This window comes from Hirundo rustica, chromosome 6, assembly GCF_015227805.2.
Source record: "Hirundo rustica isolate bHirRus1 chromosome 6, bHirRus1.pri.v3, whole genome shotgun sequence".
Classification (NCBI taxonomy): Eukaryota; Metazoa; Chordata; class Aves; order Passeriformes; family Hirundinidae; genus Hirundo; species Hirundo rustica.
Window position 1 is genome coordinate 37,845,234 of NC_053455.1, and position 14,821 is coordinate 37,860,054.

The window sequence follows — 14,821 nt, forward strand, 5'->3', positions numbered from 1 at the left end:
TTCCATTTTAAACAAACCAGAATAATTATTTTTGTCTGGTTTTGTTTGAACCTTCTAGTGTCTGGCTGGAAGAAATCAAATGCATTTTCCATATCAAGTGTGTGTTTCCAGAGTTTCTGTTAAAACACATAGCATGGTATATGTTATCCACTCTGTTACCTCCAATGCACTGCAAAGGACTGAAAGAAGTCAGTCGCAAGATAATAAAATGTCATGAGACAAAAAAGCTGCAGTGTCAGATTTCATTTTTCAGGTTGTGCATGTCTTTAGATCTGCTTGTGTTTAGAGTTAATAAATTCAAATATGTAGTTTTAGAAAACCTGCAAATATTTTCTGTGGGTTTTTTCACATTTTAACTGTTTTTCCACATACCAAATTTGCTTTATCCAACGGTGGTCTGCACCTTAGTTTGTACTACAGGAAAGCTGAAAATCAGTTAGGAAGGTTAAGTACAAGATGTAATGAGCAGTTTATCCACTGTAAAATGCATCCCTCTCCTTGCATTTTGTGATAAATACATAGTGACAATAGTCAGAACAAACCTTCAAGGTGTTACAGTGCTGCTTGTAGTGTCAGTTCTCTCTACGTTCAGATTGTTAGCAATTTTTTAGCGTTTCTTCATACTCAGACTGTTCTTAAGGCCTTTTTTTTTTTTTTACCTCTCTTCTCTTTAAAGTGATTCTACTGTATTTCTCCTAGTTTGGAGAATTATCTGTCCTTCAGATGCTCATATGGTTTAGGGCTTTTTTGCACTATTGTAACATTGTATTTTTCCCCTCCTGATGGATGGAAGAGCTTTTTTAAACTTGACTGGAGTACTACTAATGTTCTTTGTAGAACTGCCCACCAAGAGAGCAGGTAGCTCCATCCATTAGAGATCTTGTACCAACAAGCGCAGCGTGGCTGGAAGCTACGGGGGCATGTCTGGTGTCTCAAATTCAAACTGCTGAGTGTCCTAGATAGTGAAACTGCTGCAAATATTTGAGATTATAGATCTCTCGGATCCAGACTTTCTGTATGTTTCACGCCTGTTCCTTGGGTGTTTTTTTCTCCTTTCACAGCCTTTCAAACCATTGCATTTATCTGCTTCAGAATATCTTAACCTTTCGAATGTAGGAGAAATCCGGATCTGAGGAACGACTCTTCTTCCACTTGTTTTTAATTTGGCTCTAAGTATAAATGTATTACTGATACACAAAATCTGCAAAAGAAAATAATTGGTTTTTCCCCTCTCAAGGGCTGTTATTAGTGTACTGCGTCTAGGAACACTATGGATATTGCTTTAAAAAAAGTATACTTCCCTCAGTGTAAGTTTCCTTTACCTTGTCCTCTGTGTATTGTCAACTCATTTATACTTTCACTGGCTGTTTTCTGGTAGGAAATTGGTCCAATACAGTCAGCTAAAACACACACTTTCAAATAATTCATACTTATCTATGTGGGCAGATAAAATCCTATTGTTTAGGTACTTCAAAACAAAAAGATAAGCAGTAGTGCTTTTAACAGACACAGGTTTATTTCTGGCTTTGTGGCAGTTTTTTTGTTTTGAATTGGGTTTTTTTGATTATTGGTACCTGATAGAACAAAATTGGAATGTACATCTGTAGTAGTAGCTTCTATTGCTGGCATTTACAGGTGATGGACAAAATTAGTTCAGTCTACACAGACTTGTTAAATAACACTTCACTATTGACCTGGAACCCAAAATAAACTTTAAAATGCTTCCAGACTAAAATTTATTTTCTCTTTCGGCTTCATATCGCATTTCATCTGCACCTTTAGGTACCTCTCCACTGATATATTTCTGGGGTGTTTATTGGCTTGAGGGTGTGTGTAGGTGTGTGTTTCAATTTCTTCATAGCCTTAAGTGGTTGAAGTCTGACAGACATTTTTAGCTGCTTATATTAAAATTTAGATGTTTTCATACCACATGTGTACGTGAAGGGTTGTCTAGAATTCTCTCTGACAGTCTGAGTTATAAGTGTATGGAATAATTTGTCCACTGCTGTTCTGACTTAGTCCATTGTATAGCAAATGCTGGGGATTTTGTCTTGAATGGCTGTAATAGTCCTTTCTTGCATCTGCTCATGGAAAGTATTTTTTTTAATAGCAGGCTCATCTGCTGTACTTTAGGTCATTGATTCAGTGCAAAATCAAGAAAAACACAGTTTTCTAAGTAACTTTAAAAGCTCCAGTAAACCTTCTACCCTGTTACAACAGGATTCTCTTAGAATGTAGGATCTTAAAAGTTATTTGCCTTAAAAGTTTGTTTCAGAACCTGAAGCCTCTCAAGTTACCTAAGCAAGCTCAGAAATGGAGCACTATTTGTAAAATAACATGTTCTTTGTATGAGTTACTGAGTAACAAATTCAGGCTTTAATTTTCCAGAACCTCTTCCTGCCTCTCAGGACACTTGCTGTGAAGTTCAAACATTGTTTTCACACTGGTGAGGTAATTCCTAGTGTACTCTCTGCTGCAGATGCACATCTGTTAACTTGTACGGGAATTACGCCAAGTTCCTCTGAAGTTCACAAGTGCTTTTGTGGTATTGATTTTAATTGGTTTCTCATAGTTTCAGGTGCTGAAATGACCAGAATGTGATAAAAGGACAACCCACACACATAGTCACTATGGTCTGTATCATGAGCCTTGATTTCTAAGCTAAATTTGAAGTAAGATTTTCTGCAATGTGCATAAATGCTTACAAGGTGATTTCAAAGTATCCTGTTCAGCAAAGTGTGTAGAATGCTGCCTACCTTTTAAGGAAAAGAAAGCAAAGGAGATTGAAGTGATTGAAGTGATCCAGGCGCATAGTGAACTGAAATTCTCGGTCACCAAATACTCTCCAATTCAAAGATTAAGTTTTATCATACCAGGACAAGGTGAAGTACTAATATAAAATGCTCTACGTCAGAATCAGCAGGAGTTTTACTCTAACTGGGAGGTCCCTGATGAACATTTTGATATCTGGGTTGTGAGAAATTCATCATTCTTCTATGGGACCTGGCTGGAATATCTATTATCTTTCCCTATAGTAACGCTGCTTTGGTAGATCTGCCTGAACACCTTCCTGTCCTCTCAACTAGGTTTTAACCAAAAACATACACACAATAAATCTGCTGGTTTTGACTAGAAATATCTTGAGTCCTCAAATGCAACTGACTGTGTGCAGGAAAAAGGAGGTGGGAAAAGTTTGAAAGTTGGCTGCTTTGCAATATAAAGTAGTAAATGGCAATTAAAACAAAACCTGGAAGTTCAGTCATCATTCTGGAAGTGAAAATGTGTTTAATAAGATTCCTTTCCAGATATTTGCAGTTAAGCAGAAGCTTTCTCTCTGGCGACAAAATGAAGTCGGCCATTCTTGCCACTGTTACCTACATTTGTCTATATACTGCCACTATGAAAAGCAGCTGCCTTGATACCAGTAACTTAAACTATATTGCTGTAGTATTTGAAAAATAATTTAAGCAAGTTTTTAATTTAAAACTTAAATTTCTCTATATTTATAGCTCTAGAATTTTGATAGAAATGAAAAATGAGTCTTCTGTAATGGATGTGGATGATGGGGGCTTCAGGTGTTCAAATAGTCATAAAACCTGTTTTTAAGTATTTTCATTGTTCTGTGAAAAATGAATATCACTGTGGGGAAAAAAAAATGCAAGGCATTCTGCCTCTAAGCAGCAGGTTTTTTATTAATGCAGTCATGTTGGAAAGCAAACAGGCTCTCACTTCAGGCTTATAATACTTCATGGTCTCATATACATGAACAAAAAAATGTATTTTTTCATTGCAACACAAAGGAATTTTTTTTTTTTTTTTTTTTTTTTTTTTTTTTTTTTTTTTTTTTTTTTTTTTTTTTAATTCCAAGTCTTCAGAACAAATAAAGTCCTTATCTTGGGAAGATACAGCACATATCTTTACCTGTATTTCCAGGTTAACCAATTTTTTTTAATACTTGATTTTTCTCTTACCATTCAACAGATAAAGATAACTTGCATGTAGAAAGAAAATATATTACATAAAACTACATCTCGAACAATGTATGAATATACGTTAATTAAGAGAGAGGCATTTCATACATTTTTATCCTGAAGCATGAGGCTGGCAACTTCCTAGGGGAATGATGCAGTAGAGCTGATTTAAGCAGACAGATGATACATATTGTTATCTGAACTATTGGGAAGGGCTGTGGGAAAACCGCTAATGTGTTTGGACTTAGAAGTAGTTTGCCTCTTTGATATCTGAAAGCTTCTCTTTTTTTCCAATCTGATGTCAAAACATTATGTATAATGAAACAGAAGGAATTAATGTTTGGTTACACTGCTATGATTTTAGGGCCACTTACATCCTCGTGTCCTATTTGGCAAGTGGAGTAGGTGGGACTGTGCTGCTTGGCCCTGCTTTCAGCTCCTTACATCCCAGATGGTGAGATAGCAGCACTGTCAAATGAAGGAAAGAGGAAATGTGGGCAAAAATAGGAGATGGCATTCTGAGAAGTCAAGACTCAGCTTATGAACATTTTGACACCTGGCAAGACTTGACCAGCAAGCGGGAATTTAAACCTGCCCTACTTTTAGCCGGCTTTGTTTATTTTCAGTGAGGCTAGCTGTCTTCTGCTGCAAACATATTTTTTCTTTTCTCTACCTAAAAAAAAAAAAAAAAAATGCTCCTAAAAGTGGCATCATAAATCTGAGTTCTTTTTACCACAGTCTTCTCAGAACATCCCTTTGTATTATGGATGGTTGAAGTCTAAGAAGTGTGGCAGGTGTGCAGGAGGTAATAGTTGGGCGATCTCAGTGGGAAGGCTTAATGTTCTAGAATTAATTCAGACTGCACATTAAATCAGTATTAGTTGAAACTGTTCTGAGAGAACATGAAACACTTCAAGTTTTGGTGCTCAGACTCAAAGCTGGAATTGATAGGTAACAAAGCTCATGAGTGTCATGTAAAGCAGACTGGAAATAGTTTTCCTAAAATTCACATGGTATACTAAGACAGTTTCATGTATCTGGATCTTACTCCTCACTACCTAAATAAGTTAGAATACACCTGTTTGGTCCATCTTAATTCTTAGCTTCAATTTTCTAATTGCCAGAAAGTTATTGTAAAAAGATCTAGAAGTTGCTTGCCAGGACCGTAGTTTGGGGACCATGTGACCTGAACAGTAGTAGTTTGAACTACCTTGTGGCCTTGCACAACAGAGTAATACCAACTTCTGCTATCAGAAGGGTTAAGGAGATGGGTTATTTAGTGTCCTTTCCCCTGCCTAGTCTTCATTTCCTTACTTTGGGAAGAAAACAGGGACGGCAAGATTTTGAAGTGGGGGCAAAACAATTGTGAGGTTGTTTTAGTGATGGAAGGAAGAGCTTCTTATGTTGGAGGAATAGAGATAGATCATATTTTCTTGTCTTTTGCATCTGTGACCCGAAATGCAGTATGAACCTACCATTTATTGATGGGTTCCAAATAGATTTTGTCCATATTGCTACAGCTTCTTATTTTGAAGACATAGTGTTACAGTTTAAAAAAAGACAGAGCAAACAAAAAACCCACTTAAAATTGAAGCATAATTTAAATATTGGCTTTTATTAAGATAGATAATGATTAAGTAAGATCTTAGCAAAAATATCTAAATGATTTGTCAGAGAGAGACTGTATCTAGGTGTATGTAATTGCTTCCACATTTTTTTCATTTTTTTAGAAAATACTTTTTACATGTTTGCAAGATAACTCCCACTCAATGGCTGGTGAAGTTCTTTAGTTTTTTAAGCAACATAATGAGCAGCTAGTGAGGATGCTAGTGAGGGTGGTTTTCCTGGCTGCCAAAGGGTTTCTCAGAGTTACAGTGACTGCCATATTACTGTCAAACTGTCATGGACTAAGTGATGGTTTTAAACTGTGTTTGGTAGGTTCGTGAGTAGCTGGTTTTTTGAATGCTACAGAGATGCTAGCTGTTTCCTAAAATAATAAGGCACAAAAGCTGAAATGCAACTAGATCTGTTTGGCTGTGCACAGCAATCATGAGTATGAGATGTAAAGGAGGAACTGCTGTTTTCCCAAGAAGATTGCATCATTTATCTTAAGACTGAATTTCTACCTAAGGTGATGACCTACTCAACATCCTTGTATGTTCCTCCATAGAAGAGCAGCCCTCTTGGCCTCACCCAAAGTTATGTGGTGGATGATACAGAAACAATCAGGTGCTTTTATAGTTCATCACTATTAGGCACTTTTGGGAGGTGATGAAGTTTGGAAATGTAATATGAATTTTACACTGCAGTACAGAGCTCTAATGGCTCCAAATGAAGACTGCTGTTCATTGATTATCAAGTGTTGTAGAGAGAAGTTTGGAGAATTAGATTTTGGATATGTCAAACAAACCAGTTTCTGAAGATGCTGAGATTAGACATTTAGTGTTTACGTATCATCTGTAAAATCTGATGTTCTCACCTTGAAAGATGTAACGCCCCCTGTTTTCAAGAGTACTTGAATGTATGTTGTGTAGAAGCCTTCAGAACAATAAGAAGTCTGCTGTATTAAAGTTTAAGGCTATACATTTTGTGATTGGTTATCCATGAGACTCTGAGGGGGAAAAGCAAGTGTTTGATCACACAATCCGTCTAGTGTCTCCTAGTGTCAAACCCTTTGTGTTGCAGAGCTGCTAGTGTTAATTATATGTGTGACATATATCATCTGCACAATTTTTGCTTTTTAATACATAGCTCATTTAGCAGTAGATCATTGCCCATTTTGCATGGAAAGAGAACAATCCACAGGCCGTAAAAGTCCTGTCACTATTAAATAGCCTTCAAATAGTACTTCTTTGTAGAAGATGTGTGAAACTTGGTCTAGTAGAATTCTGTAAAGTGTTTTAAAGTGATCACTGGAGTTAATAGAAAAGACATGAATATATACAAAGAGTAAATTTAGAGAAGATAAGCAGATAAACTTGTACATCTTTTGAGTTTGGTTCCCACTCAGTACTGTGTAGATTTGAAGTAGAAACAGAACCTGTATATACCCTGTAGGTATAGATAGGTTCCCTAACACCCCTGCTTTATTGGGATTGTTATGTTTGGATGCATGGGCCATAGAGCAAGCAATGAATCTTTAATACTAATCTCACTTCTTAGTAATAGCAGTCTTTGCATTTCAGTAGTCATTCTGGTCTAATTTTGCTGCTACCTTTCTCATACTACATTGACCCTCTGTGTTCTGTACTATTTGATGTAAGATTCTAAATCTCATACTTCACCCTGAGCCAGTTTGGCTCTCAGTGCTTCCACTGTCAATGAGCTTTCTGGCAATCTGTTTACTGCATTCTTGTCAATAGGCTGATCAATACACTGAGTCCAGCTGTGCTTTCTCTTCCAAGGTAGCTTCTTAAAAACAATTACCTGCCTTTGTGGAATGCTTGTGTCTTTCTTGGTTTGGTTTTTTTTCCTACTAAAATTTCCTTGGAATGAATTTTCTGTTTATCAGGTTTAGTTGTCATAAGAATGTTTGGTTTTTCACAAGACACACACAGGACTGAAAACATCTAAATCTGAGATAGTGAACTTTCCATATTAATTAGCTTTTGCTAATCTATTCCAAAGTACATTTAACATCAAGACACTGATCTGTGTGTTTTAAAATTGTCATCCTAAGAACAATATAAACTTTTTAATTATATGGAATGAAAATGTGTGGCATCAGTATTTATTTACTGTTTAACTGTCTCCCTGGGTGCACAAGTGCATGCAGCATTTTCAGAGTGGGAAACCTCTCACTTTTCCTGGTTATTTGGGCAAATGGGGTGCACAAAAATAAGCAGTCTTGCTGTTTAAGTCTTGATTATTTTAGAAGCTTTCTTTAACTGCCAGCATCTAAAAGCAGAGAAAATCGGCTTTTTCAATAGTACTCTTATTTGGTGGACCATATGGGTAAAATTATTTTTGAAAAGAGTTTAAGTAGAAAAAAAAATAGATGACACACCAGCTTTAGTAGATTATGCAATACAAGGATTATACAAATTATTTCTTCACAGAAAGTGGAAAGGCGTTTGGGAGTGACTTAACGTGCAGCAACAGAGAAGTAACATGTAAATAAAATACACATTTGGCTACAGAAAGTGTATAAAGCTGCTTCTAGAACTGCCATCGAGTTGTACTGATTAAAAGAATATTTTTTTAGAGAAAACACCTAATGCAGGAAGTCAGTTTTCCTGCTGTTGAAGAGTTAGCCTTATTAAGTACTCTTTGAAAACCCAATTCTGATTTAATGATACACTAATTTGAGCATTATATTGCCTTTTTTGTTATTTTCCAAAATCAGAGCAGTCTTCTTCTTTGTGGTTTTTAACATATATTTTGTTTATAATAATTAATATCATTCTTATTCGTGGTTGTTGTTAGTGGTACATAATATTTGAAAGGAGAGGTGTCAAGCAAACTTTAGTTCCTTAATTCTTATACCTGGGTTTTTCACAGACTATTGACTGATGGATGGATTGAGGGACTTACAGTGTAGTAAAGTGCGTATACCTATGTCTCTTAACTGGTTATCAAATGCCACAAATGTTGGTGGTGTTACAGAAGCATGACCTACGTGTGCCATGTTGTGAAAAGACCGGAAAAACAATTTTTTTTTTCTTTAATCAGCAATATGAGATTCAGTCTAAAGTAACAGGGTTTTTTAATAAGGTGTATATACCTACATGGTTGGATTCTTTTCCTTCTCTGTTTCCTAAATTGAGAACATGAGAGAAATTATTAATACTCAGTGCTGAATATGAGAAACTTAAGCAAATTAGTATGGGGAAAACATAACAGTAAGATAATTGATGGTGTACCTCTCCTATGAGGATAGTCTGAGAGAATTGGGTTTGTTCAGCCTGAAGAAGAGAATGCTTTGGAATGCCCTAATTGCAGCCTTCCAGTACCTGAGAGCCGACAACAAATCCGGAGAGGGATTTTTTAAAAGAGCATGTAGTGATAGGACAAAGGAAAATGGCTTCACACTGAAAGAGAATAGATTTAGATTAGATATTAGGAGAAAAAAGTGTTTACTGGGAGGATGGTGAGCTACTGGAACAGGTTGCCTAGAGAAGTGATCGATGCCCTGTCTCTGGAGGTGTTTGGGACAGACTGGATGGAGCTCTGAGCAGCCTGGTCTAGTGACAGGTGTCCCTGACCATGGCAAGGAGGTAGGAACAGGAGGATCTTTAAGGTCCCTTCCAGCCCAGGCTTTTCACTGATTCTATAAGAATGAAATAGAAAGACCTTTGTTACAGTTCTGGGCTTTTTTACAGGATGTTGGTAACTTAGGTTGATAATGGCTAAAATACATCCAATTTTGAGTAGTAGACAGCTTGTTTGGCATCATACCACCATTCTGACAATAAGGAATATGCTTTTCAGTATGTTATCCTGGAAAGAGAATGCCTTCTACTGTCAGAGTCGGTGACATGTATTTGCTTCTACACTGTAGAATATGCACCAGCAAAACAGCTACTGATAAGTGAAGTAAACAGCATGTTCTTGAATCACAAAGCCCATTTCAGTTATATGTTTTTCTATATGTTCAGTGACGAACAAGAAACCAGCTCAAGCATCTATTACGAAGGTGAAACAATTTGAAGGATCCACATCATTTGTCAGGAGAACGCAGTGGATGCTCGAGCAGCTTCGCCAGGTCAATGGTATAGACCCTAATCGGGTGAGTTTGAACAGTTCTCCAGAAAATTGAAATGAAAATTGAGCTGTTATGTAACTGATTTGTGAACCAGGTATTCTTTTTATTCAAAAGGCATCTGGAAATATAAGATGCAGATGTTAAGTACAAATTCTCAAAAAATAAATAACTAAGTGGAATATGTGAAGTAATTTTTAATGGGAAACATGGGAGGAGGCTAAAACAGTCATATGTATTTTTTTCTTCTTGTCTTTCCATACTTTTCTTACTACTTTCGCTTTTTTTTTTGTAAAGAGCAAAGTAAGAGCCTTGTTTGCTTCAGCTTTAAACCTCTTGGGGTCTACTTTGGCATGTAACTGTGCTGTGAGATAGAGCAATAGGTAGAAGTAAGTACAAAAGAGATTGCTGAGATTCAGGTTCGGGAAATCTTGTGAATCCTGCATTTTTTCTAGGACAGTCCTTTCCGCAGATATTTTTGCAATCCTTACCTTATGCTAGAAAATGTGGTAGTGTCCTTTAGATGCAAATGGTAAGTGAACACTGATTTAAGCAAAGAACTGCCAAAAGTAAAATAGAACAAATCAACCCTATATTAAATAGCTGTGGAATTATTCCTTTAATTCGGCCTATGCAGCCCACCTTGAGCTATCTCAAGATAAAGTTGTACTTATATGTGTAAAGCTTATGAATACAATTGTCAGTACTGAAACAACATCTTTAGAAGTTAAAAATGTGGCTCATACTATGTGCTTGCAAAGTGATTTAGTGTTCTTTTTATAGCAAAATATTTTTGTGACTAAATCCCTTGGTTTCTTCAAAGTTTTGCTCTGATCAGCCACCTAAGTTTCTTAACTATGGAGCACCAAATTCTGTCACTACCCAAGTCTTGGTTAGAACCTAAGTGCCTAGTACCAAGTCAGGTTACTACCTAAAGACTTGGTACAAAAAAGAAGCCCTTGGCCACTACCCTATGAAATACAAGGAGTGAAATTATATTTTCTGTGGGTAAAGGAACTATGAAAACAAGCAAAATGACAAATGGATAAGGGATATGAGTTTTAGACCCTTTTGCAGCATCTGCTAAGCAGCTATGTACATAACAGATTGAAAGTCCTACCAAGCTCTTAAGCTTAGAAATGTTTCTTTCCAACTCATCTCCCTGTGAATTCCCAGTGTCATCAGTTGGAAATGAACATCTACGAGATTAGGCTGCAAATCAATATTTCACAAATATTATACATATAGCATGACTTCTTGCATAAAATCCTTTTATTTTGGTAGTTGAATCTGGTATAGAGCTGCACTGTGATTTGTTCTGGGAGTGGCCTTTTGCTCCTGAGTCCTTTGCAACATTTCATGAAAATGCATTAAATACAATAACTAGAACTTGTTATTTGCTTAGGACTTAGCTTATTTGTTTGGTTGAGCATGGAGAGCAGAACCACATCTTCTATAACATAGTGTGACCATAGATTTTGTGTTGAGAGGCATAAATAACTTAAATAAATAACTTGCACAATATAGAAGACACAAGTAACTGAAGATAGCAAGGGTTACTTATGAGAATTTGGCTTTTAAAGTTTTGATCCAAATTGGTTTTGGTTTTGGATATTTTAGTAGATGACTATTCCTCATTAAAAATAAGTAAGAAAAAAAATCCTGCCTGTTTGGTGGTTTTTAATTCAAAAATATGCAGTAATACCAGGATGATTATTAGTTGCATGACCTTTCTGCTTTTTGCAGCACAACCCATTTTAAAAAATATCTTTATTCAAATAATTTTTAAAACTGGGATAATAACAGGTCCTTTTTTTTTTTTTTCTTTTCTTTTCTTCTAGGATTCCCCAGAATTTGATTTACTATTTGAAAATGCATTTGACCAATGGGTGGCAAACACAGCTTCAGAAAAATGCACATTCTTTCAGGTTCTACATCACACTTGTCAGCGATACCTGACAGACAAGAAGCCAGAATTTATTAACTGCCAATCTAAAATTATGGGAGGTAAGTGAATCAAAGCTTAATACTTTGCAGTTGGACATGCAATGATTTGCATGTGATTTACTCTATGTTCAGATAAGCTTGCAGCCTAATGACATCTTGAAATCACGGGTCTGAACATGCTAACTTAGCAGTGAGCACTTCTAGGCTAAAGCATTTCTCCAACAAGCACCACTTCACACTCTTCTGTTACCTTTTCATTCCTTTCATTTTAGCTACTAAAACTAATAACAGATTCAGATAACTTTGTCAGTCAGTAGTTTTCTTTTAGTGTCTTCTCAAACTAAGAAAAAATGTGCAAAACTTCTTGTGTCTTCTCTCATTCTTTCCTTTTCCACATTAGTAAAATATCCTTTGTTTTCTTTTTGGTGTGGTGGTAAGGAGGGAGCTGCATTAATCGGTGAAGATATACTCTACAATTTTTCTATTTCATATGTGAAGTCTCCATTTGCTAATGTTTCTCACTTCCGTCCTTCCTGCAAATAAGTTGTTATTAATAAACCACAACACAATTTGCCTTTGAACTTGTATTATTCTCCTAAACTTGACCTGTCAGAAACTGAGTTCCTGATTTAACTGACCTTTTATTAACTTTATCCTAAACAAGTGTCATCACAGTGGAAAAAGAATTGCCACTGAGGTTTATAAATACATGCTTAACTTCTACTTTTTCGACACACACTAGACCCTACCATGTCCCATGAAGCACACCCACATTCTCCCTTTGGCAACTTCCTAGATAAAGTGGGAGTATCCAGTAATCCTCTGATAGCAGATGGTGACCATTTCAGTATTCCTTGCATGTCATTCTGATTGGGCACAAGTCCAGTCTGTGTGTGTGTGTGTTCACACACAGTGCTTCATATAGAAATTGTATAGGAACTAATAAATCTCATCATGGGTACTGTGTTTCTGCTCTTTTTCACACTATCAACTTTTTCCTCACGCTGGGTGATACATTCCCTGTGGGTAGGTTTGAATTTGACAGAAACTGTAAGAACTGTAAACCAAGTAATAGTTGACCCTAAATTTCAGTGACTTGCTGTGTGTCAGCCTCACTGAGCCAGCTGTTTGTATCAAAACCCATTTAGTCCAAAACCTGAAATACCAAGAGGTATTTTCTGGAAAATAAGTTGCAATGTGTTGTCAAGCTCAAATTCATCCTGACTGGAGAAAGGAAGATCTAAATGTAGCTAAGCAAACCAAAGAACATACACCTGAGAATATAGCTTGAAATTTATTATATCCAATTGAGAATTCACAACATGGATTTTTTTTGTTGTTACTGTTACATCGTTGTATTTTACTAACTAGTCAAAGCAGTATATTCAAATCATACTTAACTCTTAGTGTGGTCAGATTTCAAGATGAGGCTTGTCACTTCATCCCCTCAACCAAGGTAGCATAATATTTTAAGTGATACTCTTGTGAACTTTTTGGGACGTGAAAAGTAATACTTTTTCATTTGGATTGTTAGCCAGTTTAACTTAAATAGTCTGCAAATTTTTAAAAAATAAATTATTAGAAGATATATACATGCATGCACCCACATATGTTTTTAAGTCATTATATGGATGTGCCCATCATATGTGTACCATATATCTTGTAGGTAATACATATTTTCAAAAATTAAAAAAATCTCCATCAAAGAACACTTTTTTTCCTAAGTGGAACTGAAGATTAAACAACTTAAAGAGCTTGTTTACAAGCCTACTTATCTTATTGAACCTTATTCCTTCCTAAAGAATAAGAGTGAAGAAAATGAAATTCATGCTGCTCCTGATTCTGCAGGAAGTGCTTAGGAGCTTAGCTTTAAGTAAATAAGGGTGTTCCTGTGGAACTCCAGACCCTCTGTGGCCTTCCTCCTTTTGCCTCCTTTCTCTCTCACATACACACATAGACATGCACACTTCCCACATACACACATAGACATGCACACTTTCCCCTATAGACCAGAACCCTGTCACTGACTCTCCTTCTGCAGAATCATTTTTTGCCTTATTTTCATTTGCGTGTCATGTAGGTATAGTCTGCAGAGTTAAATAGGCTGATTAATGACATCAATACTTGCTGCAATAATAGGAACTAACTGAAGGTGTGGGTGCTCGTTCCAAGAACAAAGAACAAATTCAAGTTTCGGCAGACTGTAACAAGATTCCTCCTACTACTGTTTTATACTAAATATTTCAAGTTTGTCTTTTGTTTAGAATTTAGGTGAGCCCTCTCCATAGCTTACGTGCATTCTGGATGTTATGGTGGAGAAGAAAGGCAGGCTTTGGGGCTAGAGGGCTTTTTTTGACTGAGGTAGGAAATATTTTCCCCTTGTGTACCTTTATAACATATAGGTTCTGATACTGGAATGTGTCTAATTTGGAGTATCTTTATGTTATGTTGTTATTTGGTGGCCATGTTAGTCAGGTTGTATTGCTTTTTTATCAGTAAATATAAAAAGCAGAGTTGGAGATGGCTGGTGGGCAGAAATTTCATCACTTAGATATTGTGTTTATTGGAACAGCTTGATTCTTGACATAACATTAAACTGACATTGAGGATGCATTTGACTCTCATTTCTAGATAAGGACCTTGAGATACAGCATTTGAAGCTCTTCAAAGATTAACTCTGGGCCCATAATAAAGAACAAACATTTGCTGCCACCTTTAGATGCATATTAGAAATGCATTTGATTTTAAGCTTTGTCTTACCTATACACATTGGTATTTAACAATTGTTCTGCTGAATTAATCAAAATATTCTTGGAAACCCAAAATTATGACATCTTTACCTTTATAACCTTTTCTGTAGGACACCCTGCAGAAGTCATTAATTAATCACTATTTTTCCTCCAAGAATAAAATGGCAGTGCAAGATGAGTACTTTTTCCATACAATATTACTCATCTTGGCTCACCACATTTGAGACCTGCTAAGCTTTAGTGGTGTTTACCATACTGAGCAAGATTAATGACTGCCTAAAGGAGATGAACGAAAACTTGTGTTAGGAATTTCCCTGAGCATCCTGATCTAGTGGGTAGCATCCCTGTCCATGCAGGGGGTTTGGAAACACATTTAAAGTCCCCTCCAGGCCATTTTATGACTCTGTGAATTAGGATGGGAAAAAGGACAATTCTTGCCATCCCTCCTGTCA

At 36.3% G+C, this 14,821-nt stretch overlaps 1 protein-coding gene across 7 annotated transcripts in view; it reads left to right on the plus strand.

Annotated features, from left to right (window-relative positions):
• The window catches only part of STXBP6 (syntaxin binding protein 6), a 104,044-nt gene that overhangs the window by 67,895 nt on the left and 21,328 nt on the right, over window positions 1–14,821 (plus strand). For all 7 annotated transcript variants that reach the window (XM_040068318.2, XM_040068315.2, XM_040068317.2 and 4 more), the window contains 2 exons: window positions 9,569–9,699; window positions 11,514–11,679. In XM_040068318.2, coding sequence (XP_039924252.1) covers window positions 9,569–9,699; window positions 11,514–11,679 — 297 coding nt within the window. The remainder of the gene's footprint in view (window positions 1–9,568; window positions 9,700–11,513; window positions 11,680–14,821) is intronic.